This window comes from Pseudopipra pipra, chromosome 2, assembly GCF_036250125.1.
Source record: "Pseudopipra pipra isolate bDixPip1 chromosome 2, bDixPip1.hap1, whole genome shotgun sequence".
In the NCBI taxonomy this organism is placed as follows: domain Eukaryota; kingdom Metazoa; phylum Chordata; class Aves; order Passeriformes; family Pipridae; genus Pseudopipra; species Pseudopipra pipra.
The window spans coordinates 92,815,597-92,843,479 of NC_087550.1; the positions used below are offsets into that span (position 1 = coordinate 92,815,597).

Below are 27,883 nucleotides of genomic sequence, written 5' to 3' on the forward strand. Positions count from 1 at the left end.
TGCTTGTATTCCTTTCTCTTTAACATAATATTTGCCATAGGTCTTACGATTATGCTTAGCTTTGAGATAAGAACTATTGACTGCTAATAAGTTTTAAGCTCTACATGAGAATTAACTCTAAATTTACTAATGAGAACAAATAATGAATTCAAAATCCATTTTAAATATCGCAATTTCTATATAGATACCCTTTTTTATTAAAACGGAATGAAACTGGGTCATAATAAAATTAAAATCACACGTAGAATATGAATACTGTAGTAATAAACATGGGGAAACTAACCTTAATTGCAGCTTCTCTCAAGGCTTCCAGCCTCTGTCTACTGCTTTCTTTCATATTTACAACATCTTTGTAATCCCCCTGTAGAGCTCTCTGGAGGCCATGGATTGCCTGAAAGACGGAGTTTTCACTTTCATTTAGCTCCTTTTGGAAAATTTCAAAGGTATGCACCTGAAAAAGTTTCTCTTCATCAGACAGTCCTACATCCTTCTCAACTGCTCTTATGGCATTTTTTAGTTTGTTGAGAACAACGTTCTTTTGGCGAAGAAGACCAGACAGTTTTCTGCAACTTTCCAACACCCACTGCTTCCTCTGAGTGATAACAGCTCCTTTTCCACGGTGCAGCTTTATTGCATGCTTTACTACATCTTCATGTTCTGCAGGATTTGCTAACTGGCCACAAGGCAATGAAACCAATGTCCACAGGGAAATAAATCCAGTCGCCTTCATTCTTCACTTTATATTGCTCTTGGGAGAAACTGATAATTCACAACTGCTCAAAGGATTCTGCTACATGATTTTCGCATCTCCAGTACGCACACCAGGCTGCAAGATAGTACCAATCAGTTATCAAATGTGGTAATGTTGGGCCATGAGGTCAAACAAAGGTAGAAAATAAACCCAAGATTGCGTCCTACACCACGATCTTTAACGGAACATATGTGGTCTCCTTCAGTCAACATTTAACAAAACCAAGAAACAGCCCAAAGTTACTGATAGATTTTTGGTTTCCCCTTGACTATTTCCTAGATAGGATCTTGTTTTAAAAACAGTGACCAGAGAGCTTAGTCACTTCATGTGGTACTCATTGGCACTTCTTACATGAAAGGAAAACCTCTAAAAATATCAGGCCATGATGTCACAGGCTGCACTTCAACCTAGAACTCCTTATTTTTTTCTGTCAATAAACCTCCTGTATTTTCTCAAACCTATCCTAAAAAAATTACATCATAATAATTTGTTATTTATAAGTCTCGGAAGCATTAACACGCTCAACAAAACATAATGAAGAAACTGAAACAGATTACATTATAAATTGTAATTGTGGAAGAAAGAACAGCAAAACCTCCTGGACTTCTGGGTTCTACTAGTTTGGATCAAAGACTTTCTTCACCTGAAAGGCTGCAGGGCCTTGGGATACTTTACTTCGAAGCTTACTATTGATTCTCATGATTTTAAAATAGTTATAAAACCACTAAATCAGTTCATTTTTAAGTTCATTTCCCAGAAACTACTTGGAGATCCATATATAAACTGCTGTAATTGATTTTAACACCAAGTAGGATAGGATTTTAAAGCTAAAAGCTACCTTCTTTCCCTCAGAAGCTCCAGGAAAATGCTGACGCTATTGTAAAATAAGAAAGTTACGGTGTCTTTTAAAAAAAAACAAACAAATACAAAAACCTTTAAACTCCTACCACCACCACAAAGCTATACATAGCAATGTATAAATGTCTCTACAAAATATACATTTAACACTGAAGCATGGCATTGTAAAAATGCACAGCACACACAGCATGTTAGTAGATCATCAATTCAGCAGGTATTTCCCTAAAACTTTAGCTACAGTCTTGATCCCTCAGCCAACAGCCTTAATCAGGAACCAACAAGTGGACATGGCCATCTGGGAGCAGTCTGCCTAAGAAAGAATCTTCTTTTCCTATAATGTAGTACAATCTCAAGCATCCAAACCAGCCATTCTCAATATACAGAATGAGATCTGAGCAATCTGGTCTAATGGAAGGTCTCCCTGCCCACAGCAGTGGGGTTGGAACTAGATGGTCTTTAAGGCCCCTTCCAACCCAGGCCATTCTGTGATTCTGTGGGAAGATGGCAAGCACAGCCATACACATACATTTTAAAATGCCCTTTGTTTTAGAGGGAACTGAGAAAACCTGTGTGCGGGTTTTCTTCAGTGCAAGCCAAAATATTTACCTAAAAATAGTTGACTGTGGGCTAGGGTTCAACAATATGAAGAGCTAAAACATTTAAAATTAAGAACTGAAAGTGCAACTGAAGTAACAAAAGCATATCACCTCAGTCTAATATCAACAGACTAGCAGAGTAGAAATATTTCAGCTGTGGGGTTTACTGTTTTTAAGAAAGCAGAAAAATAACAATTTCCACCACCTGGTAAAGTTCTAGAGTGAAATTAAAGGAAATATTTCTTCATGTATACAAAATAATACTCTCCCTGGTGGGTAGGCTTGGGGCAGAGATTTTGCTAAATATATTACAATCTATTTCTTCAAGAGAGAGGAAGAAGAAAACACCCAGTGTATATCCAAGCTTCCGTCTTCAGGGAGTGGAGTAAAAGACTCTACTGCACATCTTACATGTTATGTCAAACCACATAACCAAATTTCGAGCACAGATTTATACTAGCAAAGTTCACTCACTGCTGTGCTGCGCAAACTTAGCAATGTGGTTCAGACACAGGACAGTTTTGTTTCAGTGTTTTTTACTTGGCTAGCAAAAACTAGAAAACTAGCATCTGGGGCAGTGCTCAAAAGCTCTCACGTACCAAAATAAATTATGTGATGCAGAATGCAAATAAAAAGAAATAAAATCCAACAAAAATAAACACTCCTCTCCGTGCATCAGTAAGTACCAAATCAGAGGGAACTACTATCGTTTAGAGTCCTTATTTAAGCGCAGTTGCTTCCTGATGGATTGCAGCTCATCTTCCCCGTTTTTAATCCCTGACCACGACACTGTAGCACCGGATTTCATCAAGTTGGCGATACTGGACCCTGCTTCCAATGCAAACCCTGTTCCCTCTCTTCCAAAACGCTTGCAGGTCCTTCCACACCTGCCAGTTCGCCGCCACCCACCACTTTTCCCCATCCCAGCTCCTCCCCGGGAGCCGCAGGGCAGCCGGGGCCGTGCCCGCCCGGCACCTCCGCCCGGCGCGGTCCCACCCGAGCGCCACGACAGTTCCCGGCGCCGCTCCCTGGGGAAGAGCAGGGAGCAGAGAAAAGGATGAGCAGAACGCGGATGCGACCGGCCCGTCTCCTGCCCGCTCATGGCGGCGGAGGGACGGGGGGAGCGGCGGCCGCCCCGCCCGGCACTCCCGGCAGCGACGCTCACCTGAGGGACGGAGAGGGCGGCCGCGGGGGAAGGGTGGGATCGCAGCGCGGTGAGCACGGGGGGGTGAGGGGGCGGCGGCCGCTGGCGAAGGGCGCTGAGGAGCCCCGTCCTTGCGGCCGCCCGTGGCCCCGCGCCGGTGCCCGAGCGCCGGGGCGGCGCCTTCGGGCGCAGCGCCGGGCGGGACCCGCGCTCCGAGCGCCGCCTCGCGGGCGGGAAACGTCACCGCGGCCTCTCGCCGCACGCCGGGAGTTGTAGTCGGAGCCGCAGCCCGGGAGCCGCCGCAACAGAAGAGCCACAGCCCGGGAGCCGCCGCCGCTGCCCGGGGCACCCCTGCGGGATCCGCACTGCGGCCCCGCATTCCTCCCCCGCGGCCCGTGCCCGGAGCGCTCGCCGCGGGAGGCGGCGCGGGCGGGCCGGTGCGCGCCTGCGCGGGAGGCGGCGCCGGGCGGTGAAGTTGGTGGGGGCGCCGGTAATAAAATGGTAGGTTGTGCGAGCGGGGGGAGGGGAGGCGGTGGGACCTGGGACGGGGGAGCGTCCCGAGTAACCCCCGGAACAGCCCCCGGGAACCCGCGCCTTCCTACCGCTCCGGCTCCCGCTGCCCTGCCCGGGGAGGGGGCATGACGCCAGGCGGGGAGGGTGGGGGACGCGGGGATGGAGGGAGACACACACACTCCGTGCGGAGTCGCCCTCCCGCCGCCTCCTCCGCCGGGCCGGGAGCCGGGAAGGTCACCGGGGGCGGCGGGGGAAGGGAGAGGGCCGGGCACCGCCGCGGGTATTTCGAGCGCCGGCAGCCGGCGCGGCGCGTACCTTTCCCTTTTTTGGGATTCGGGTTGGCGGGGCAGGTCTCCGGAGTCCCGAGTCCCTCGCTCCCACTGCCCCCTTCCCCGCTGGGGGACGCGGCAGGTGCAGCTGGAGGAGGTGGAAAGGTGCGGTACAAATTCCCTTCCCGGGCCGGGATGGCGGGGAGCGGCCGGGGCTGCCCTGGGAAGGAGGGGTTCGCCTGGTGCAGCGGCTCCAGCGCTTCCCTGGGGTGTGCGGTGCGGTGTCATTGGCGTTCGGAGAGGTGACTGAGCTGTCTGTGCGGGGATGAGAGGTGCGCATCCTTGTCCGGGTGCCATCAGCGAGAGGTGACGCTGGAGACAGGACTCCCAGAGCTTCCCCGGCCCCGCAGGGATTGTGGCGGGTCCCGTGTCCGCTGCCCAGGGCTCGGGGCGCAGAGGAGCAGCAGGGACCGTACGACGTGGCAGAGTAGTGGATTGGGAAGTCGAGTGTGTTTCTTATCGCTGATTCCTTCAAATAACCCAATGTTTCATTTCGCAGCTAGAAAATATCCCTAAGCACCTTAACTAGGCTTGAAAGAGGACGTGGGGTTTGCTTTGGAGTTGTTGGCAGAGACCTGTGTTTTGAAGTGATCCTCACTAAGTTTGTTGCTCACAACAAGTTTATGTACCTAAGGAGGATCTTGGTGCAGAGACTGCCATAGCTAGACTTTAATGAAAATTTGGAGGCAGGGTCATGGTTACACAGAGCTTGCAGTCAAAGGATTATTGATTATTTTCTTACCAAAATACGTTGTATTTTTGCAGCTTTTTCTTCCCCACTGTACACGTTTCTTGTATAAAAAGAAACTCTATATGTTTCTTATTATATTAAACTGAAAAATCTTGTAGGAAGGACCAAAGTCCTTATCTTGTTTACATCATGTATGTCTTGTCTCAGGACTGTCTGTAGTTGAGATGTCACCATCCATATGTGTACAACAGATAACACAGGACCGTCTTTCAGTTTACTTGTTTGCTGCTTACTGCACACTGAGTCAGGATTCAGTTGTCCTTGATATTTAAGAGACCAGTAAATTTTCCATTATATCTGATGATTTAGGCTGTATTGAAGAACTTAGATTTCTCAGCTTAGTTGTTGGCCCAGACCATGTGTTAAGTATGGTTTAACAAAACTGGAAAGTACAGAATATAATAAAAAACAGAGTTTGATTTAAGGTATCTCCTTCTAACTTCATGTAAAGAATAATGTTGAACTATGTTACTAGCAAATTTGGTCTCTATAAATTATCTGCTTCTACTTCTTGGGTGTTCCAGGAGTTTGGGGATGTCATGTCAGTATGGTTGCTGCAACTGAGAGAAACATCATATTAGTTCCTGAATACTGCTATAATAGGCTGTTTTGTTGTTTAATGTATTAATAGTATAAATGTATTTTTCAGAGATTAATTAAAGTTTTAGATCACATTTACAGCAATTTTATAGTCTCATTGTCACATTCAGCAGTCTCTGAGATGTCCGCTTCATCTATTTTCTTTTTGTCATATGTATTCTGTTGGAAATGTGTTCTAACATAATTATGTGAGAAATGCTTCTGCCTTTTTCAGCTGTTGACTTAAAATGATTAAACTTTGTATTGTTCATTGTTGCTAGGAAAATATTAGGAAAACTCTTTCAGTATTTTTTCTACATGTATCAAGTACTCATACAGAATCTGAGAATCTATAAGTTGTGTATTTTTAATTTCTTGTTTTTATAACCACTAGGCATATCTTTCAGAAGATAACCATATTGTTATATGATGAAACTTGTGTTTACTGCTGTTACAGAACAGAAAAACTTCTGCATATGTGAGCAATAAAGCAGAAATACAAATTTGTTGCTGCCAGAATATGTGCTGCTAAAAATGTATATATAGATGCTGTCACTTCAATTTTCAGAAGAAAATGGTGTCTTTTTAACTGCAGAAGAACAAGGCTTTGTCTTCCTGTAATTCTGAAGTGAAAGTTGTCATCAACAAGACAACTAAAACCTTTTAAAGATAGGCATTAGTAGTAGAATGCTGAAACAAACTTCTGGATTAGCTTCATTGGCTTTCCTACTTCTTTTGCATCCCAAAGCATAAGCTTAAATCGTCTCAGAAGGACAAGGTCCGCCAGTTTATGGCCTTTACCCAGGCTGGTGAAAGGACTGCTATATACTGCTTAACGCAGAATGAATGGAAACTAGAAGTCGCAACAGACAACTACTTCCAGAATCCAGACTTATACTACAAAGAATCCATGAAAAATTCAGTAGACAGGAAGAAATTAGAACAACTGTATAATCGATACAAAGGTAAGGCTTGTGGGGTTTTCGTTGTGGGTTTTGGGGTATTTTTTCCTAATTATTTTGTTTGGGTGGTTTTTCTGTTTTTCCCTCTGCCCTTCTTAAGGACTTCTAAGTAAAGCTTCCTAGCTTTTGCTTCTCTCTGTATGTTTGTGGTAATGAGATAAAAATGAAAAAGGTTTTAAATGCTCTTAGGGGTCAGTACACAACTTCTGTAGAGATTCCTGTAGAGCTTGAAAGTAGAAAATTAAATTCAATCGTGAGGAAAAAGTGTCAGCTATGTATGGTAGCAAAGTTTATTACACAACTTATTTGATTTGTTGCCAGTAACTGCTCTTAAATATGTAAATGTTGTAACTTTCCATGGCAAAATAATACATGTTGTTCTTACAGTAATGTTTGGGGGAGTTAATTATGTTCAAAGACAGTAGTATTTCTATATGAAGTAAAGGAAAGTAGATTAAAGGCAGAGTTACTCCTTTTCCATATTTTACTTTACAGCATTGTTAAAAAAGAACAGAAAAAAATGTAAGGAAAATATAGCCATGTAAATATAAGAATGTACATGATCCAGATTATAGTGCCTGCTGAACTGTGGCCATCTGACATGTTGGAGCAGTGCAGGCTGGAATCATGCCAGCCCCTGCTAAGATCCATACATCTTGTGTTTTAAAACATGGACTCAACCACTATTCAGCTATGATTTCATGTACTTGAAATATACGGCATGCTTCGTATATGCTTTATCCTGTTCTTAGGATATTGTTTGCACTTTTTTTGTTCCTCTTTACATCATCTGTTCTATTTTAAGTGTATGGATTCTTTAATATTCCATTATTTTGTGGTAATTAATTGTTTAGGGACAAAGAACCAACAAGGCTATAGCATTTTCTTTGTGAACTTAGAGAACCTTTTTCGGTTTTTAAATATATGTATCTATTTACATATATATAACACATACATGTATCTAAATCTTTGCTTGCTCCTTGCATGTCAGTCTTGGAGATTGCTGGGTCAAAAATATATATTCGAATTCTTAAATGCTGCTAAGAATATCTATAATGGAAAAACATTATCACAAATGTTATTCATCATTTTCTAGCAGTGGGAAACTGCACCATTTGACTTTTGTGGAAGTCAGTTTTATGTCAGTGCTTAAGTTTGCAGCACACCTTTGCAGTTCTGGCTCTTCAACTCTTAAAGTTGTAAACTTGAAAAAAACTTCACAATATTTGACAGAAGACAATAAAAGTTTTGGTTAGGCACCTTTTCTTTTTTCATATCTGGCTTAAACCTGAGTCATTGGAATTCCTTTGTTCTACAGGGCCTATACAATATTGCACTATCCTTGAAATCTGAGATGAAATGTCTTTCATTTTCTGTGTTGTCTTTTTGTTAGTTTTCTTATCTGTTCAGCTAGCAACTCTGTTAAAACAACAATTTTATTTTTGTTTGTAGTTACCTGGATGAATGAAACATGATAGGGACAGTCTTTGTTGAAATCCTTCTGAATTTTTTCCACTGATTGCAACACAGTGCACTTCTCACCTTTGGTTCTTCAATTACTCCCCAAATATACAAGAAATGTGTTTTACACGTCTTAGAACTAGTTGAACAGTTTTCTTGTTATTTGGGATCAAAGGTCCCTGAATTATACCATGGGTGTAATTCTTTGTTTAATGGGTATAAGTCTTTGTCTTTGTTTGCTAAATTAACTTCCTCTCTGGAATTTACCATTTCTTTCACTGTAGTATTGGCTGAAAAAATAGATCTTAACTTAAGAACTAAATTAAAAATTAAAAAAAAATTGATTTAGACTTGATTTTTTTTTTTTATCAACTTGTTGGATCAGGACTTGAAAATAGCATGGTTGAAAATCTTACCAGTTTAAGGAGTTAGTTTTAAATTTACTTGAGGGATGTTTTTCTTATAAAGCCCAACTTACGATACTTAAATGTCTTCTTATCAAAAGCTGGGAGACACAGTTTTGTGGTTTGTAAACTGTCAAGCTTTAAAAACTAAAGGTGTAATTTTATTTTCTTTTTTGTAGTTTAATTTTTCCCCCCTCTCCAATTATTTAAGCTTACATGCAGGAGGAGTTGTTTGTTTGGGGTAGGGAGGGTTAAGAGAGAATTTTGTTACAGAATTATTAGAAGACATCTACCCTGACATAGGTAGTTAGGAAGTGCAGTTCCAACATTCAGAAAGGTACTGCTTAGTAGTACTGAAACATAGTATTTCCTAAGCTGTATGTTTAGCTAAAGTTTTTGTTGTGCTAAGGCATTGTTCGAACAATGACTTATAAGTGAAAACCAAAAATGTTTAAATGTGGTCTTTAAACATAGTTATAGTGGATACTCATATGTCCCTATCAGGAAAAAGAATCTGTGGAGTCACATGATATGTGTGTTTTTGTTGGGCTTGATTTTGGGTTGCTTTTTTTTTTTCCCCCAAATATTTTATAGAGCATTATGGAGAGAAAGCAAAACTGTTTTGTTGGCATTAGCTGATGAGTTTAGGAGAAAGTTGCAAACCAATTTCTAAATAAGTTCACAGAATATTTATTGATTCTTTTTGAGGTATTTTTAAAATTAATTAGATTTCAAATGAAAACATTTGTGAATGTTATGAAAAAATGAAGACCTATGCTATGCAGCACATCAGAGTTGTCAGATGATTATTTGTAAATATTTTTGTAAGTAATTATAATTCTCCTCTTTGTATTTTGAACTGCAGACCCACAAGATGAAAATAAAATTGGCGTTGATGGAATTCAGCAGTTTTGTGATGATTTAAGCCTGGACCCAGCCAGTATCAGTGTCCTGGTTGTAGCATGGAAATTCAGGGCAGCTACTCAATGTGAATTCAGTAAAAAGGAATTTGTTGATGGTATGACAGAGTTGGGGTAAGTATCTTTTTCTGCATAGTTCATAATGTAAGGCCTGAGTTTGGTTTCCATTAAAAACATTTTCAGTTAAATTGTGTAAAGCTTTAAAAAGCTGGTGAGGCTGGTGCCAAGCTTAACAGGTGTTAAATGCCTGTAGTGTCTTGTCTTCCTTAAATTGGTGCTTTACTGCAAAGCCTTAAGAATGACCACAGCAGGGGAAAGAGCAAAGCAATTTCTACCTGTACAGCAGGGGAGGGAGGCAGATACACGTATCTTTTTATGTAGTTCATAGTAAACACATGCATGGTTGTGTTAAGGATTTGAGTTGGACTGTGTGCTGCTAAAAACTGGAAGTCACTGGAGGTGCATGAAGGGGAAAAAAGTTTTGGTGTCAAAGCAGAAAAGAAATAGGAAAACAGAAAATAACCTTCATTTCTTTCCCTTTACCTTGTCACCACTGAATGGACCTTTTATGCTTTTCGCCTGTTTTACCACCCATGCTTTTCCCATATTGCCTTTTATACTAGATACTTCATTTGTACAAAATATATATGAGAAATTGAAATTAAAATGAGGGCATTGGTAGTAGAAAAAGTTATTTAGTCTGACTGTGATGTAACTGATAAAAAAAACGTCCTTCCTGGATTATGGAGCTGTTCTGAATAACAGACTTTGAGGTTAAACATTGCCTCTGTTTGGCAATAGAGTCAAGTATGTATCATCATAAAATAATACTTTGTGTATAACTTTTCCTTGCAAGAGGGGCAGTATTTCTAATATATAGAGATGTCAAAATTATTTCTAACAGATTGCATTGAATAGGTCAGTAATTACAATTTATTACTAGTGCATGTTTTTTGTAGCTAAATAAGTTTGTTTGATCTTAGAATGGTACCTTTCTACAACAGACCAGCTCTTAGCAAATGTGATGGTTGTTTCTTGAGCAGGGGTCCCAGCAGTCTGTTGTTACCAACCTCATCAGTTATTGACTTACTTTTAAACTTTCCTTTTTAGGTATTAATAAATTTTGATGAAATAATTTTTCATATTTTATGAAGTCCACTGCTTTATTTTTTTCCTGTTAGATAGCTTTGGGTAGAAATTACAAGAAAAATGATTTTCTAGCCATGGACAGCAATCAAGTGTTCATGCCCTTATATTAAAGGTTACCATATTATTTATTTTTTTTAATATAACTGATTAAAAAGGTTTTGCTAAACCACTTGTGCCTTCTGGATTGACTTTTGTTTTGTAATGTTATTGTCACATTGCTGCTATGTTCTTCTGACTGTCTCTGGCACGGTTCATAGAGGTCTGTGATTTTTCTCTCTCAACACACAATAAACTGTTCTTGGGAGCCTAATATGATCATGTCTGCTTGCCACTGGTATAGCACTTATTGAGAATTTGGAATGATTTTTGTTACATACTTGGAGGTGCAGCGTCTGTGGTTTTTAGCCATGAACATAAGTGAATATTTGAATGAAAAGAAATTCCCTGAGGCGTAGATCATATAGCATTTTTAGGATGCATATGGGAAGGTATATTTGTTGACTAGATCAAGTCCCAGGGAAACTGAAATTCTCAGTTGAGTACTGTTAGCAGAATTCTTTATCTTTTTTTCACCAGGTACTGATGTAGGCCAGAAAGGTACTTATTTTTATCTGTACTGTGCAAGGCAGTTAAAACTGCATTTGCATTTTATAGATTTTTGTTAGTTACCCACCCTTTAATAGAATTTTTTTTCTTGAATCTTTAGAATAAATACAAACATTTAGCTACAGAAAACTTTCAGATGTACCATGTTAGTTATGATAGCTGTTTCTTTTGAAATCTGCTTGCTTCACTTTGAGTTTCTGGGTACAATTCAAGATATTGCTAATGTCCTGTAAACCGTGAATATTCATTTGATACCATGGCATGGGGAAAACTCTTTTTCTTTGGTGTCTTGTCAGGTCAGGTGCATTCACTGAAAATGCTTCAGTCGTGTTATTCAGGGATGTGTCTCTGTTAGAATCTCAGTAACTTGATTCTGTCTTAGCTTGCCTATGCCAGGCTGTTAAATGGTTTGTCGGCCTTCAGGCTATCATCAAAGCCTTGTTTTTTTCCTAGGTTTTATCCTCAAGTGTTCTATGGCTGGGAGAGAATGACTGCAAATAATAGTTCATTTTGGTGGAAAGTCCTCCAGTGCTAAGATTAACTCTAAACACAGTGTGCAGCTCTTTGTTTAGGAGAGCAGGGAATAAGCAATATCTATTTAGAATAAAGCAAAACAGTTGTGTTACAAGAGCTGTCTAGGGGGAAAGGATAGCTGATTTCAGTGAGACCTGTATGTTCTTTAAGAACAGAATAGCATCTGTTCATAAATTCATGAAGGGACAGAAAGGAAGCTAAACCACTGAATCCTGTTTGTGTTGTGTGCTTAATGGGTGCAGGTATACAATGTTCTGCTTAAAATTCCTTAGTAAAGGCATGTGAGTGTTTATATTTTTAAGAATGCTGTCCACAAAGGTATTCTGTTTTTATCTTAACTACTGTTTTGTTTTACTCTGAAACTAAAACATGAAAAAAAAAAGGGAGGGCGGAGTAAAAAGAAATCCTCAGTATTTGGAAATAATGTAACCTCTTTTGAACAGGTGTGACACCACAGAAAAACTAAAAGCTCTATTGCCAAGACTTGAACAAGAGCTAAAGGATCCAACAAAGTTCAAAGATTTTTATCAGTTTACTTTTAACTTTGCTAAAAACCCTGGACAAAAAGGTCTAGGTAAGTAGAAAAAAATCAAGAAAATATCTACAGTCAGTGAAGTCAATTCCAAATGCTTCCAGTACTACAGTATTCTCATTTGTGATAGTATATAGTAAATTCATTATTGATTTCTTTCACTGACTTTCCTTCTTTCCTGTCTTGTTTCAATTAATCTCTTCTTTAATGTCCCCTTGGTACAGATAACCTAATGGTTTTTTTTGCTAGTATTGACGTTCTCTCACCTTCTGTCAAAAAAAAAGTTCCTACAGTTCTTAGAGACCTGTCAAATTTAATTTTTTTTTAAATACTGAACTAATCAGCTCTTCATGTTTCCCATTTTGTTCAGAACTACTGAAACAAGATGTCATATCAGCTCAGGAAGAGGAAGAAAACTCTGTGCCAAAGTTACTGTTCTTCTAAGAATTTTTAGTTTTAGCTCACAATTTTCATATAAAGTTTAGAAAAATAATGCTATGGAAGTGATTCAAATAAAAATAGGCATACAGTTAATAAAGCATTAAATTATTATTTTTATAAAGTTTGAGATTTGTCCCAGTCCATATCTTGTTTTGCTGGAGTAAAACTCATACATATTATTTAAAATAAATTCAAATCTGTTACTCTCTTCAAATTTAGTTGTGAATAGATGAGAAAAAACAGTAAGATAAAATTCACTATCTCATCAAATTTATGTCCACTTTCAAAAGACGCTGCGTAGGAAGGAATTAAACTACTTTGCATGTTGGATATAATAGCACTGTACCATCATCACTGTTCTTTTTGTGCTATGGATGAGAGGAAGTTGTTTGTTGGGGGGGTTTTGTGGGTTTAGTTGTTTTGGTTTGGTTTTTAGCATAGTCACTTTAAATCTGTGTCTGTATTACTTGGCAAGTTTATAAATATGTTTTTCTCAAGAACTATTGGAAGAGTAGTGAAATGGAGGAGCAGAATATTGCTTTAGACATCAACCAGGGGCGCCTGTCCCACGTTCTTTCTTGGGAACTACTTTGAATAATCTCCCTTGTATTTTTTTTCTTAGACTGTGGGCACCCACTTTATATTTTACCCACTTTATATTTTTATTCATTTTTTGCAGCAGTTTCATTTGTCATTACCTGTGTCACTCTGTCATGACTTATATGCCACTTTCTGTGACAGAAAAATGAAATAGTTTTATAGTGGTTCTGTGAGGCTGGTTGGAATTCTAGTCCCTTAGCTACTCTTCATTAACAAAGCTTAGTACTTTCCAACTGCAGAAAAAGTAAGTCAGTTACAGCTGAGGTTGGAATTTATGGGACATCTAAAGAACTGAATGTGCCCTTTATTTGACATGAGGAGGAAACTTTACTTGTTTCCCGTTACTTCTGTTTATTCGATATTGAAGGTCCTTTCATTTTTAAGGCTGTCTTCTCTGTTGTGTAAGAATTGCACTTTTTGTGCATAGAGCACCAAAGTTCCTTCTTACGCTAGGAGTTGAGTTATCAGCAGAAGAAAGTAAATGCTAGTGCATCTTTTTTTTTTTTAACAGAAATAACTCTTGAGAATAAAGCTTACCAGAAATAGGTCTGTGATAGGCAGACTGACTTAAACAATTATTTTTCATGTTTATTATCTTAGCATATTGAAACCGTAAGAAATTATTGAAATATCTCTAAAATGTTCAAACAGCAATGCTTTGGATATGAGTCATGTTCATTGCTCCATCAGTATTTTAATACATATCAGATTACTTTTTTAAAATCTATTTCTACTGTTTTAAGAAGTGGTAAGCAGCAGTTACTTTATTTTTTTTCCTCATCTCCCTGGAAAAGCATCAGGAAATACAGTGATTCATGGGTTCTTTTTTAATATGCCAGGTGGTCTTTAAATTTAACAGAGAAACACTTCTATAATGTCTTCCCTTTTGCCAGACAGGACTGATATCTACCAAAACCATTCCTTGCAGATGTTTTTCTGACCAAATGCTCAGTGATATGCTAGCAGTATATGCTAACTTGCCTTTTCAGTTTCAGTAATTATCAGCAAGATTTGACGTCTGATTGGTGGGGGTCCTCTGGCTGAAAAAGTTTGGGAGCCACTGCCTTGACATTATATCATTTTAAATTTTTGATGGCAGGTCTCACGCATCTATGTCCATGCTTGCTTGAACCTATTGTTGGATTTCTATTTTCTTTCTTTTTCTAGCATATAACTTAAATCTCTGTTCCTGAATTTTCCGGTTCACTACTTACCTGACCAAAGTAAATATGCAGAATGCATGTTCCCTTAGAGTGAGTAAGTATTTGGCAATTATGTATGTGCCTTCCCTTAGACTGAGTAAAACCAACTAGTGTCAATGCCTTTAGGCATCACCATGATAAAATTTATCTCGTAACTCTCTGATACTGATATTTTGTCCTCCAACTCTCCTCCTTTGCAATGCAGTTGATCTTCCATCTTGTAGTACCCAACCAAACCAGATATCTTCCACGTGCCTTAGATATTTTGCTCCTTGTTTTGCATCCCATTAAGTTTGCTTGTTTGATACTGTCTGCAGTTTGCAGTCTGTTTTACTTTGGGCATTCTACAGCAGTGCAGTGCTCCCAGTTAATTTGATCTTTTCTTTCTGCAGTTGATTATTCCCACTAGCTATATGATTTCTCTTTAATGAAATCTTTCTTATTTACTTCCAAGTGTTTTTTCAATTTGTCCAAATAATGTTGAATTCTAATCCTGTCTTCTACCATGCTACACTTTTTTCAGGTTTTGTGTAAGTTGCAAAGTTAGTAAAAGTTTCCTTTGTTGTATCGTCTGAGTTATTTAAGTATTGGGCAGTGTTAGATACTCCATGGATGAGTTACTTTCTCCCAGTTTGTCTGAGAATGACTGAGGTTCTTCTAGAACTTCTTTGACCTTTATGAAGTTTCAAAGATGATAGGTAGCAGTTTGAGATTGCTCCAGCATACTGAGATGAATTTCAGCATATCTAGGTTCACTTTGGGCAGCAGGGCTTTAAGACTGAATTTCTAAAAGTTGTTTCTGAAATAACTGCCAGTTTTCATTGAATCTTTTTGCCTGGAGCATATCTTGAAAAAAATATCTCTTTCCCAGACTTTTTTCTTTCCAGGGTTATCAGCAGGACACGTAGTATCTTTTATCATACCAGCTGCCATTTGTAAGGGAGTGGGAAGGCACAGAAGCCCTTCTTAGAGGGTTCTTTTTTTTTGGTGATAGAAGAATTTTGGTGTTACCTGACACAGTTGTCTTCATAATGCAGTGTGGATTTTGCTCCAGGAAAGCAGTCTTCAGTGGGGGGGGGCGGGTGGGTGTAGTTTTATGTTTTATTTATTTATTTTTAGAACAGCCTGTCTTCTGTTGCTTTTTTATTTCTTCTTATTCTGCAGTTCCCCTCAAAACCAATGTAAGAAATTCTGCCTTAAGTTATTGGAGAGGATTCTAATTACATAAAGTTGCATCTGTTCTGTCATTCCCCAAAATAGTCACAGAGTTCGGTATACCAATACTCGTTCCTAGAAATAGGACAGCCTTTTATAGGAGTCTCTTTTCCACAGTTCATGTGGTGATAGTGGGGAATTTTTATTTCTCTTTATATCTATGGGACTTCTCTATAGTCTCATCCAACTTGAATGTTCCATTTACTTTTATTACCTTAATATTACCAAGTAGTGTATTTCAGTCTGGACACATGCTGTTTAAATAGGCATAAAAGTAGTAGCACTCCCCCAGTGTGATAGCTCGTGTAAGTAGTGAGATACAGGAGGCAAAAGCACAGTGCATAAGATCTACCATAATTTTCTTTAATCAGAAAATGATGTTCTGATTCATGTTACTCAGCACCCAACTGTCAAGTGTGTTTCAGATAAATCTGAATAGATTTGATCATTATCAAAGAAGAAGATGGATGCTTATAACTGTTAAGACTGTGGCTCTCCAAGTGGTGGACAGAATTCAGGCAAAAAAACATAGTTAGGTTTCAACACAGCAATGCAATCTCAATGGCTGAACGTTGGATCTGGCATACATAATTTTTGAATTATATTAAACTTCATTTGCATGTTTCCTATATATTTTGAGTTTTAATAGGGGCAGTTTGTTAAGATCTGGTTTGCCAGGAGACTTTAAAAAGAATTATTATGGATAACTGATTCTGTCTGTTTAATCTGCTTTCTCATGTTCTCACTACCGTATATAGTACAATAAATCTTTAAGTTTTGCATGGTGCAGATGTGTAGAGGTTTATCTCGCCTTCCACTCCCAAGTTTTAACTGTTCTACTGCAGTCAGAGTGAAATTTTGTATCCTAGCTCTTGGTTGATAAGTGTACTGAAGAACAGGATTATAGGTCTTTTTTCACGTTGCATACAGAGGCGTTCAGCTTTCTAAGGCCACGTTCAAGCTCAAAACAAGGCCTTAGCTTCATCTTTTTTTTTTTTTTTCTTTTTTTGAACCTGATACTTGCTGTGATTCTCTTAATGGGTCTCCCTTTGACCCTCAACAAGACATGCTCAGGAGTTTATTACAGTTTGTTTCAGCACCAGGAGGAGCTTAAGGCATTCTTTCATGGTCTTCATCTTTCAACATGGAAACAAAAAGCTAATTTGGTCCTTCATCACTTCTTTGTGATCCCTTCGCCTGCTTGCTGGCTCAAAAGGTTGTGCTTCCTTCTCTCTGCCAGTTGCCTGGGATCAAGCAAGAGATGAAAGATGAGGAGGGCATTCAGACTGAATCAAATATTACCTCAAGACCAGAAGAATGACTCTCTTTGCATCCGGTTTGTGGACTTCAAGGAGGTTTCATCTTCTATGAGCAGATGAGTATAATGAGCTCTTTTTAATTGAAGCAGCATCAGCTTTGGCTTTTGTCATAGCAGTATCTCAAGATGCTTTGAAGAGACCCTTGGACGTTAGGGAAGGATTTTTTTTTTTCTATTTTATTTTTATTTCCCCACCTACCTAGTTACCAAAACTTCCTCCTCTTTCAGTGAAGAATTAGATTGATCCATTCATAGGCTATTTGTGGGAGTCAGTGGATGGAAGACGTTGAACAAGTTCAACATGAATTTCATGTTTATTTTGAAAGAGGTCTATGAATGCTGTATTTTAGGTGTTCCAATGGCTTTGGTTTGTGTGTATGGTACTTGCTTTATTTTTGTTCACATTTTTCTTGCTGAAAGTGCCATCAGTTTAAGAGAAACTTGGTATAAAAGAGGTGCTCTGATTGAAAAAGGCCAACAGTAGCAGCAAAAACGTAGCATAACTGCCCGTTCTAGTAATGCTTTTTTGATTCTTTTACTCATGTTTGGCTCTTATTTGGGAAATACATATCCAGTCATCTTTTAGGCATCTGTTGTAGTTTATCTGAATTGTACATGCTGAGATTTGCAGAGGCAAAAGGATTTTGGAACTGGCTACAGTCAGGTTCATTAGGCCTCACTCAACTGATGTTTAGATAGCCATCTTCTAAGTCTAGCTTGCATTCCAAAGCAGTTCAGTTTCTGCTTTTGTGCAGTTGATGCTTAAGATAATAAACATGAAAGGTTCTGCATGTGGTCGGCCTGTTTCAATGTGGCAGATGCTGAGATAGAGCTAATGAGCACAGTCAGACCCTGCTCAATTCCTGCAGCGCTCCTCTGAAATCCACATGCTGTGCTTTACTGTTCTTCCTTGTCCACTACAGGCACTTAATCTGACACTGTGCATTATACATTCCCTGATGTAGAGCACTGAGAAACTCATTGCTAATGTCTTTGCAGGGATGAGTGGATCCAGCTCGGCAGGATCCTGAGTTTAGCTATGATCTGTATCAGTATTGTACCTTTTACTTGGTTGTGGTTTTTTTTCCCCTTCTCTCTTCCTTCTGTGGGGAAACTTCCAGTTGCAGATAAAGGCTATTTTTCTCTAAGCTTCTGGGAATTTGGTGGTACATTTTTGGGTTGAATCTTGATGGTACTTTCTTGTTATTTTGCTGATTAGGAAAGAAGAAACTAATTCTTGTGTCCATGTTCTTAATTTAGAGGCAAAAGAAGACTCTTAAAATCATTCAGAGATGAGGAAACAAGGAAATGAGTAACTCATTGAATCTTGCAAGTATTTCTTTGATGTTTATTGGTCAGGCAGTGGGATAGTCTGGCAGTGTGATAGTCCAGTTGTTGAGATAGACTGACACCAGTTTCCATTGTTCCCATATCTGCTTTCATTTTGACACAGTGTCGAAAAGTTAGATCAGTAATTTAGGTGAATTAATGATAACATTCTAACAGTTTCAAACATGATTGCATGAACAGCTCTTGTTGGTAGGGCAGGCTGAGAGCTGGAAAGGTCTGTTTGGCAGAGGATGATGAGTGAGTGCTGCAATCCCAGAGTGCGGTTTTGGCACAGCAGGTCTAAATGAACTGCATTTCATGTTCGTCACAAATCCTACTCTCCAGCCAGTTCCTTGCTATCTCTTGATTTCTCTTTTGGTTTTCACTCTTCCTTGATTTCTTGCATGCAATGATTTCATTGCCCTCATCCAAAATCATATTAAAGGTATGAGGAACTTAATTTGATTCTTATTTTATTTATGCAGCAATCTAATAATGATTTTTTTTTCTTTGTTAACAAAATAAGCATTTGATCAAATCTTGAAAGTAGACACAGGCTGTCTAACTGATAATATATTTCTCCTTCTGCATTATGCTATTTGTTATCACTTCCAGTTTTCTGTTCAGGGTAGAAGAAGCTGAGGTTTTTTAAAAGCAATTTTAGAATGAGGCTTTAATGTTTGAGAATAGATCATACTGCATGCAAAATACTGTATTTCTGAATGAAAAGCTGATTGTTTAAGGGGCTGCATGATTTACGACTCACTAGATGTTGACATTGAAAATATTTTGAAAGGAAAGGGTGAAAGGAAAGCTCAAACCACTGTATAATGTACAGTAGTGATGTGGTATTTTTGATGTTCTTGAAACATTAACCATTTAGCCATTTTATGTTTTGGATATGAACATGGATGTCAGCAATGAAGTATCTTCTAAACTGATCTTTGCCTGTGTGTTTTTAGAGATTCATGCATCTGTCTTTTGCTTTCCATTTATAAAACTTGAATTATTAGTCTGTAATGTGGAAAGCACGTTTTTTTTGTTACAAACCCAGCATATTTTATAATTGTAGTTTGATTTTTATTTGTAATAATGCCTTTATATCTATGCAACATTGAAAATCTTATTCCTAAGACTGCCTGGGAAATTCTTGCCTTGCAAAAGTATCTTCCTGTGGGGATGCAGAAGTCAAATGGCATAAAGCCTTTTTTTTAATATCTTAGTGCAGCACTAATTGTAGCAGATACAGTCTCCACAGCATTGCTGTTTATTGATACTATTGTGAGCATCCTAATGTAGAATTGGAACTCTGTGACTAGGTCTTCCCTTTAAAGCAAAAAAAAAAAATCTTTTTTTTGTCCTCCAGTGTGAAGTTTTTCAACCTAGGTAGGGAATTGTCTTCAAACAAAAGTGTAGCCATAGGCCCTGAGAATGTGGCACACCTGAAGGCCTAGTTCTCTCCTGTACTGTAAGATTGCATAAGCTGGCACCACTACCAAAAGTGATAGCCCCATCTAGTCCTTTTGTTCAAATAACTCTTGTGTTAGTTCATGGGTTTGTGGGATTACAGTGAACCAGATGTGGGAGATGGGCTTTCTTTATTTTTTCCCTTGGGCAAATTTTGGCAAGATCAGAACTTTCTTCCTTGTGCCTGATGGGGAGAGCAACTCCAGTGTGGACCAGTTTCAGCCACTGCAGAGCAACATCCCCAGTGGAATATGCATTTGTCATACATTATAGCAAATAATTCCTATATCTTTGTGCAGGAGAATACCTTGGCACACACATGTACTGTGCCCCTCAAATATCAACTAAAGATAGAATTTCACATGTGTTTTCACAATTTTGAAATAATCAAGATCACCTTAACATAATACTGAATTTGACACAAACACCCAGATAAACTAAGGAAGTGTGGTCACTTCTGTCCCTTTCAACTCTTCTTTTTTGGCATCTTTAGCCATCTTTGTTTCCTTACCTGTACTTTCTTCATTTTTCCAAGGAATGTTTCCATCAGAAGTATAAAAACTCTTCAGCTATTAAGGTGTTATTTCTTCAAAGTGCATTTTGCTTAATGTTGTCATGTGATAGATTTGCAAGGTTTGCTTGGAAAGGTTAAGTCTTCATATAGAAACCTGAGTGAATGGGATCAAAGCCAGTCACTTCATAGTGAAGTTTAGAAGCTCTTAAGATTATTCGAATTTCTCGCTTTTCATTTGGGATAGCAGGTAAGAATAATTAATCTGCGTATCTAAGAAGCAAGTAAATGCTATTAATTACTTGCTTCTGCTTATTTTTTGTGAAAAGTGAGCATGGTGGCAAAGATAGGAAAAACTGAAAGAAGTTTATTAGGACATAATACAAGTTCCATACTGAAAAGCACTCTGATCGTAGTAGGACAAACACTGGCAGCACTGTCTCTATATAGCCAGGTAGAGGTGTATAGCATTTCTCTGCATCCTAACTATTGAACTTTATCTGGGCTCCAGCTCTGTATGATACAGGTACTCTAGGGACATGGCTATGTTAAGATCTGGAACATCTCTCTCATTCTCGAAACTTGATTTCAGGTGACAGAGTGTCCTTTGATTTGTGACATGATATGTATGGTGTCAAAATCTGTGCTGCTTTCTTGCAGGTGGAGGTCAAGCTTCTGTCTTAATCTGCTATGACAGTACTTTCTGTTAAGCTTTATATTCTGTTTACACTTCCTTTACCCTGAAAGCACAAGCTGAAATATTTTTGTGGTTTAAGAAAGGCTGTGCTTTACTTTGTGGTTGCACAGCAGTAAGCATAAGCCATTAGGTATTGTGAGTTGCTGAAGATGAAAACAGGCCTTCAAGGAAACATCCTTTCTACCCTTAAGCTGCATCTAATATTGCTCCTGCTTTTCTGCTGGAGTATGTGGCAGTGCTGTATCCTCCCTCAAACTCTGCTCTCAGATCACTGGTCATGATGCAGAATAAGGGCTGCTTTCTTGGACTTATATTTTCAGTATTGTTTGTAGGTGTTTATCTATGAAATGATTCCAGAAGAAGAGAATTATTGCTGTAAGGGGTTCTCTAGAATCATAATGCCAGAGACAAATGATTTTTTTTTTTATCCCCTCGTGTCCTTAAATTCCCCTCACAATCAAGTGTGTATAAAATGTGATAAATTAAGAGGAATTAACACCTGTGGATTTAAATGTTTGTGTTCCTATCAAAATTAGCTGCATTTGTGTGTGTGTATATATTTTTATTTTTTAATTTGCAGACAGAGTTATTGATAACTATCTTGTTCTATTTCTGTAGATTAAAAATATTTTAGTCTTAATGACTTTGATATTCAATACACAATTTATACCGTTACTGTTTATCTCTTTTTGGTTCAGTGAGAGTAGAAAAAAAATTCCTTATACTTCTTTTAGTGATTTTAAATGAATGTTATTCATTTGTATCCTAATATACTGGATGTAGCATTAGTAGTTTAACCATAAGGGTTTTATTGCTTATAACGGGCTGTATATTCATGTGTTGCTTTATCTCTTGCAGATTTAGAAATGGCAATTGCATATTGGAATTTAGTCTTGTCAGGAAGGTTTAAATTTCTAGATCTTTGGAATAAATTTTTGTTGGTAAGTATGTACCGTATTCCTTACTGCTTGTCTTAGTCTACAGTAGCCTGGCTGTTGTAGGTTGTGTGCTTCCAATAAGAAAAAGACAGGATATCTGAATATTTCCTTTGAACTTTTTCCTTTTTGAAAACTGATATAAAATAGTCTTCAATCAAGCCAAATTAAATCTTCTCTATATAATTTTCCAATTGAGAAGAATGCAAAATGATGTAGCAAAGCAATAGAGTTTTCTGCTTGCTTGATTCTGTATCCTCCTACTTATGAAAGTTTCTGCATAAAAGGAAGCCATGATTGTAGATTCCACTGATGCTGTCTTTATTCTCAAGACATCTGTGATTATTGTCAACCATAGTATTTTACCATGCTATGACTTTTGTAGTATTAATGAATAAACTCAGTCTTTTTAGGTCAGTCATAACAGAATTCATATTTAACTTTAAAAACTTTTAATTTTAAGCAAAAAGTTCTTGCCTGAGTAATTAGTTTGACTGATTTTTTGGCTACTAGTTGTGAACTGATCTTGGCAGTTTTCTTATTACTATTGTAATTCTGTGGGCAGTGGAGTAAAGATGCATAAATTAAACCTCTGAAATTGAAAATATTCATATAAAAGGTATGTTTCACTCATCTATATTTCTAAATTTGCATTTCTGTGTAATTACCAAAAAAATTACATAATGTATAATCTATCTTAATTTTTTTTTTTCAATTTATTCTTTTATCTGTACTTTAGGAGAAATAAGAAGTCTTTCTGCATTTTGTCCCTCAATGCTTAGTAGAGGAAGTGTATACTTTTTTGAAATATTTTCCTGAAGTTTTTTTCTAAATTTCTAGGCAGTATATTTATTTGAATCACTGAATAATGTACCAGTTTCATCAAGACGACTTGTGAAAACATTTTATATTTTAACTGCCTTAATAAAATTAACACATCCAAATTCAGATCTATAGATGTAACTGAAGAAAAATCTGCAAGTTTTTTGCCCACTTTGCTATGTGATCAAGTTTGTTACAACAGACAGTTCTGTGGATCTCTACTTCAAGTAGTGGCCTAGATGACCTGGTATAAAGCGTGTTACTTCAGAAGAGCTATTTAACCAGAATGTTTACTTCAGAAGAAAGGTTTAAATTAAAAGATTTAAACATAAGAAAGAAGCAAACTAGGACTCTTTTGAGTATTCTTTTGGTTATTTGTTAAGATGATGAAGAAGTCTTTGTAAAAAGTGTTTTTCTGTATATGTCAATGTAAAATGCTACTATGGAATTTGAAAGTAGTTTGAATTGAACAGTACCATTTTTCTTCCATTATAGGAACATCATAAAAGATCAATTCCAAAAGATACTTGGAATCTTTTGTTAGACTTTGGAAATATGATTGCAGATGATATGTCCAACTATGATGAAGAAGGTAAGCAGTACCTGAATATCTTAAAAAATAAATACCTTTAAGAAATATTGCTATAAACAAGCAAGAGAATATGTTGATGCCTCCTGTCTTAATTTGTTTATCCTTAGAGTTTTAGCTGCAAATAGTGTCATACTTGTTCCCAAAACAGTCATGATAAGAAGGTTAACTGTTTTTTGTTTGCTGTAATATGTAAATAGAAGTAAAGATACTGTCACACCATTATATAGTACGTTATTTGAGCATGTTATGCTACAAATCTCTCAATGAAGCTGAATGTTTTGTACAAAATTTTTGCTAACCTAAAAACAGTTTACGCTCTGTTACTAATTCTGTTTTGACATTTGTACAGAAATATGTCCTAATAAGAATGCCATGGTTTTGCTATCAACTAATGTTTATATTTGTGGTGTAGATTTTTATACTTCAAATACATTTTGTTTGTCTTTAGAACTACTGCTGGAAGAAGAGATTCAAATGTTGAATTCAGTAGTTAGGTGCTTTTTTTCAAGTGTTTTTTATCATCTCGTGTGTTAAAGCTAGACTAGGCCAGAAATGTCAAGGTGGACTTCTGATCTTTTATATTTAAAGACTACACTGATTTATTGCTGATAATAATAGAATAATTTCTGAATTGCTTGACTTCTCTTTAGGGGCGTGGCCTGTTCTAATAGATGATTTTGTGGAATATGCACGACCAATAGTCACAGGAGGAAAACATAAAACTTCCTAACGCCAGACACGTCAGTATGGACTAAACATGCTCTCTGAACTGCACTGGGTGATGAAGATTTGTTAACTGAAAACTATGCACATTTTTGCTGGTTTCAGTGGTCGTGATGACATTCTGCAGACAAAACTGAAATTCTTCCTTTCTACCTAAAGAATATGATGGCTGACTTGTGGACACTTCAAGAACAAACTCAGAAGATAGTTCAGGCTGTTTGTAGGCTATTGGCTTCAATTATTGTACTGGTTATATCATATAGGATGTAGATTTTGCATGATTTTATACTTTGGAGAAGTTTAACTAGAGGCCATTTTATTAAAGTTTTGACAGCACAGCATGCCATTCAGTTCATGATCCAAAGTGAACACCAGCAGTTACATAAACAAAACTGTATTATATTGTACTTATATTAAAAGCAGTATTTGTGGTATATAAATTAAATCCCTAAATAAAACTTATGCAGTATGTTGTATTTTTATAAAAGTTAGTTCCATGGATCTGTCCTAATATGGAATTGTAACAAAACAAAAACAAACAAACCCACTTATGCCTTTTTTGTTTTGTTTTTTCAACTTGTTGCCCAAACTTACAGTTTTTACTTTTAAGTCCTGGATGTGTAGATTGATTATATCCAGCCTTTTGTTTTCTCCCAATGAGATTAACTTCCTCATTATTCTTCTTGAAGTGCTTGGACATGTAGGAGTAGCATTGCTGAGGACAGGCTGCTGCTCTATGCTGTGTTGCACCTCCAGTTTTTTTTAATTAACCATTTTAATGTAGACATTAAACAACCAAAGATGCTTTTGTAATTCATGTTTGGTTATCTTAATTCAGTTAGTCTTTAGTTATGTGTTCTATTTATTTTTAATAAGGAACTGGTGGAATGTGGATTTTATTTATAGATTGAAACATACCATAAATTCTAACTAAATGCAACATAGTTATAAATGCAAATCCTGGCACTTCTCACGGAAAATATGTGTGAGTAAGCCCAAAGACTTAACTAGTTGGCTTCTATGTTGGAAAAAGCTAGGGGTAAGGAGACTTTATATTAATGATTATAAGTATTCATGCCTCTGGATGTATTGTGCATTCTATTTTATATATTTAAGAGGGGAGAGGAAGAGTAAATTGACGCAGTTTCAGTGATCTCAAGGCTGGTGAAATTGGACCAGTTTTCACCAAATCTGAATTTGTTCAGTCATTTGTTTCTCCCCTTACGCCGACAATTGATTATAAAGTGTACAGAGGTCAGTCTCCTCTTCCTCAAAAGTGTCTTCCACTGTCTAAGCACAAAAAAGTTTTACCAGAAACTATTCAGCATGTCTTCACACATGCTCTTTCAAATGCTACCTCATCAAAATGAGTTTGTCATAGCCACTGTAAAAGTTTGTTAAAATGAAGTGTTGCTAAAGAGCGTGTACAGCTATGATCAATATATTTTCTGTAATCAGAGCTGAATAGGTGCAAGAATTTTGGAGAAAGTAGTGCATTAAGTTATTTAAATTATGTCTGTTTGGATCACATGAGATCACTTAAGCATTGCATGACAGCATACTATTTTATTTTGGGTTTGCAAGGGTATAAAAGCTTGCAATATTCTCTTAAACTCTAATATTTAGAGTTTAATACAAGCAGTCAGCTTTTATTTATGTCAATGCAACCTGCAAGAACAAATGTACATGCTACATACAGAGAGATTGCCTTCATTCTTCCACTTGAGAGAATTTCAGTTGTGCATGATGTTTAAAAAGTAGGATTAGGGCAATTTTGAACAAATTACCAAGTTTTCTCTTAGTAAGAGTATAGCAAGCAAATTAAAAATGCCCTGAGAGTAATTTATTGTCAGTATATTTTTTTGCCCTTGCAGGGCAGCCGCCAGGTGTCAGCATCTCAGCCAGCAGCTGCCTCCTGCTTGTGTGTAAAGTTAGCCAGGAAGGTTAAGCCCAATTATTACTTTCTGCCTACAACTTTTTAGAAGGGCATTTTGTACATAACTTCTATAGAAGTCAATGGGGATTGAAAAGTAGTGTTATGCTCTTTTAAATAGATTTGATTTATCTACGTTTCTGTCCCAAAACAAGCCACTTCTGTATCAGTCTCATAGACTTTGGCAAAGATGTAACATCTTGTAGCATCAAGTGCATTTATCTAGCCAAAAGTGATAGAAAGCTTGTTATTCACAATTGCCACTTAAAATGTATAGCTATAATATAACTGCACAGAAGTAGTTTAATCTATCAGTATGTGATGCAACTCAAGTTTCATAGTGCTAGAGCTTGTGAAACATTTGTTCATGCTTGAGAGTTCCTTCAAATCAATCTGATGAACCTTTTACCTTTTAAAATAAATAGAGCATAAAAAAGGCATAGGAATTGAGGTTTTTTTGCCTTGTTAATCGAAGCAAGAGGGAAGGTGCTTAGCACAATAATCAGTTTCTATATATATACTTTTACTCACTCTTAAGCCTCCTTCCTGTGAGGATCCTTCATGGGAAACAACCTTCCAACCCAGGAGGAGTGGGTAAAATATCTGAAGATAGGAGTTGCTTCTTGTCAGCCAGCTTCTGAGGTGTAGTGTTCTTTTTCTTTTGTTCTTCCTGCTATTCTATCCCTTTAAAACCACATATGCTTTTTGCATTCCCATACAGAATAGCATGGAGTAACACCTTCACACTTGATCATTAAAAATACAAATAAATTGCTTTGAAATTATGAGTTTCTTATGTATTTTAATAATTATCTGCTATCCACAGTTCCACTTTACAGGGCACTCTGACTTGCTTTTTAAGTAAGCTGATACAGTGGTAACACCTAGGCTGTTCAATTTATAATCATAAATGGTACAGATGTCTTCGAGTTGTTCGGTGCATACAGTATTACTTCATGGATATGCTGTATGAATTTTTAAAGTTGGTGCCAAGTTGTTTGGTTTTACATCCTAGAGGGTTTGAAACTGAGCCATAGGATTTGTACTTGCCAATTCTAAATTTAAATGTAATTTATCATGTGTGTCATGCCAAGGAGAGCAAACCTGCAGGCATCTGTTCATTCAATGCACCTGGGAGATTTGCTGCTGAGTAAGCTGTACGTGTGTAAATTTTGTGGCAATGGAAAAAGGAATAAATGGACTGTCAACATAAATGATTGAAGTCAGTCATGTGAGACGTCTGTATGGTTTTTATCAGCTTTCTGCTTTGGAAGTCTTGCAAAGGCCAGTGGGTTTTTTGTTATCTGGTTCATTTATTACATTCTTCCATTATTATACCATCAGCCAGAAGAGGGCAAGAATGTAACTCATTAACTTTTGACTAGCTATAATGTTTGGTTTGCTCATCTATGCCATGTTTAAGCTTTCAAGAAGCTTGACATGCTTAGCTGCAGTGCTGTGTTCACTACATGTAGTCGCTACATGCTAGTGCCCAAACTCTGCAGTTTGTGTTATTAGTTTGTACTGGCAATGAGAGGTGTAATTGCAGGGAAAGTGTTGCTCAGTCCAGGTTCTGAACTCTGTAGGAGCAGCAGCATGCTCAGAAGTGTGTGCAAAGACCTTCAGAGGTATGTATTCACCTGTCATGAATTCCCTTCTGAAAGTTGAAATCAAAATAATTAAGTTGCCCTCCGTCCTCACCCAGCTGCTTTCACCAACCACTGGCTGCTTTGGTGTCACACGAGTCTTGTCTTCCTTTTCCTGTAACAGCAAAAAATACTTGAACCACAGCAAGCTCTTTTCCTTTCAGGTGTCAGCACCAGTAGCTTCCCTCAGCTGATGCCAACCAGCATCTGGCCCACCAAAAGGCACAGCTGTTCTGAATGAGAAAAAGTGTAATATTTTTACAACCATGAACCAGTTCAGCAAAACGTGTTTTCTGATCTTTTCTTTATATACAGTGTGCTGGGTAGAATTAGAGATGAGGATGACACACCTCTAAAATTAAC

The 27,883-nt window shown here is 37.7% G+C and overlaps 2 protein-coding genes across 6 annotated transcripts in view; one reads left to right on the plus strand and one right to left on the minus strand.

Annotated features, from left to right (window-relative positions):
* Window positions 1-3,506, minus strand: part of TMCO3 (transmembrane and coiled-coil domains 3) — a 32,576-nt gene extending 29,070 nt beyond the window's left edge. For 3 of the 4 annotated variants that reach the window (XR_010428517.1, XR_010428518.1, XM_064646442.1), the window contains exons 1-2: window positions 3,371-3,498; window positions 284-826 (exon numbers count right to left, since the gene is read on the minus strand). Coding sequence is in view for 2 of the 4 variants with exons in the window: in XM_064646442.1 (XP_064502512.1) it covers window positions 284-730 (447 nt within the window). In the remaining 2 variants the exon portion in view is untranslated. Of the gene's footprint in view, window positions 1-283; window positions 827-3,370 lie in introns of all 4 variants that reach the window. The other variant, XM_064646441.1, reaches the window with a different exon arrangement.
* A 151-nt stretch (window positions 3,507-3,657) lies between these two features.
* DCUN1D2 (defective in cullin neddylation 1 domain containing 2) lies at window positions 3,658-27,088 on the plus strand. Of its 2 annotated transcripts, none has more exons than XM_064646449.1 (7): window positions 3,658-3,850; window positions 6,270-6,486; window positions 9,214-9,382; window positions 12,001-12,131; window positions 21,728-21,810; window positions 23,122-23,218; window positions 23,869-24,403. In XM_064646449.1, exons 1-7 carry the CDS (start codon window positions 3,848-3,850, stop codon window positions 23,946-23,948), a joined length of 780 nt encoding a protein of 259 aa, XP_064502519.1. In that variant the 5' UTR covers window positions 3,658-3,847; the 3' UTR covers window positions 23,949-24,403. The 2 variants fall into 2 exon arrangements, with proteins under 2 accessions (XP_064502519.1, XP_064502518.1); XM_064646448.1 differs by lacking the exon at window positions 3,658-3,850 and adding an exon at window positions 3,946-4,296 and having other exon boundaries at window positions 23,869-27,088.
* The last annotated feature ends 795 nt before the right edge of the window (window positions 27,089-27,883 follow it).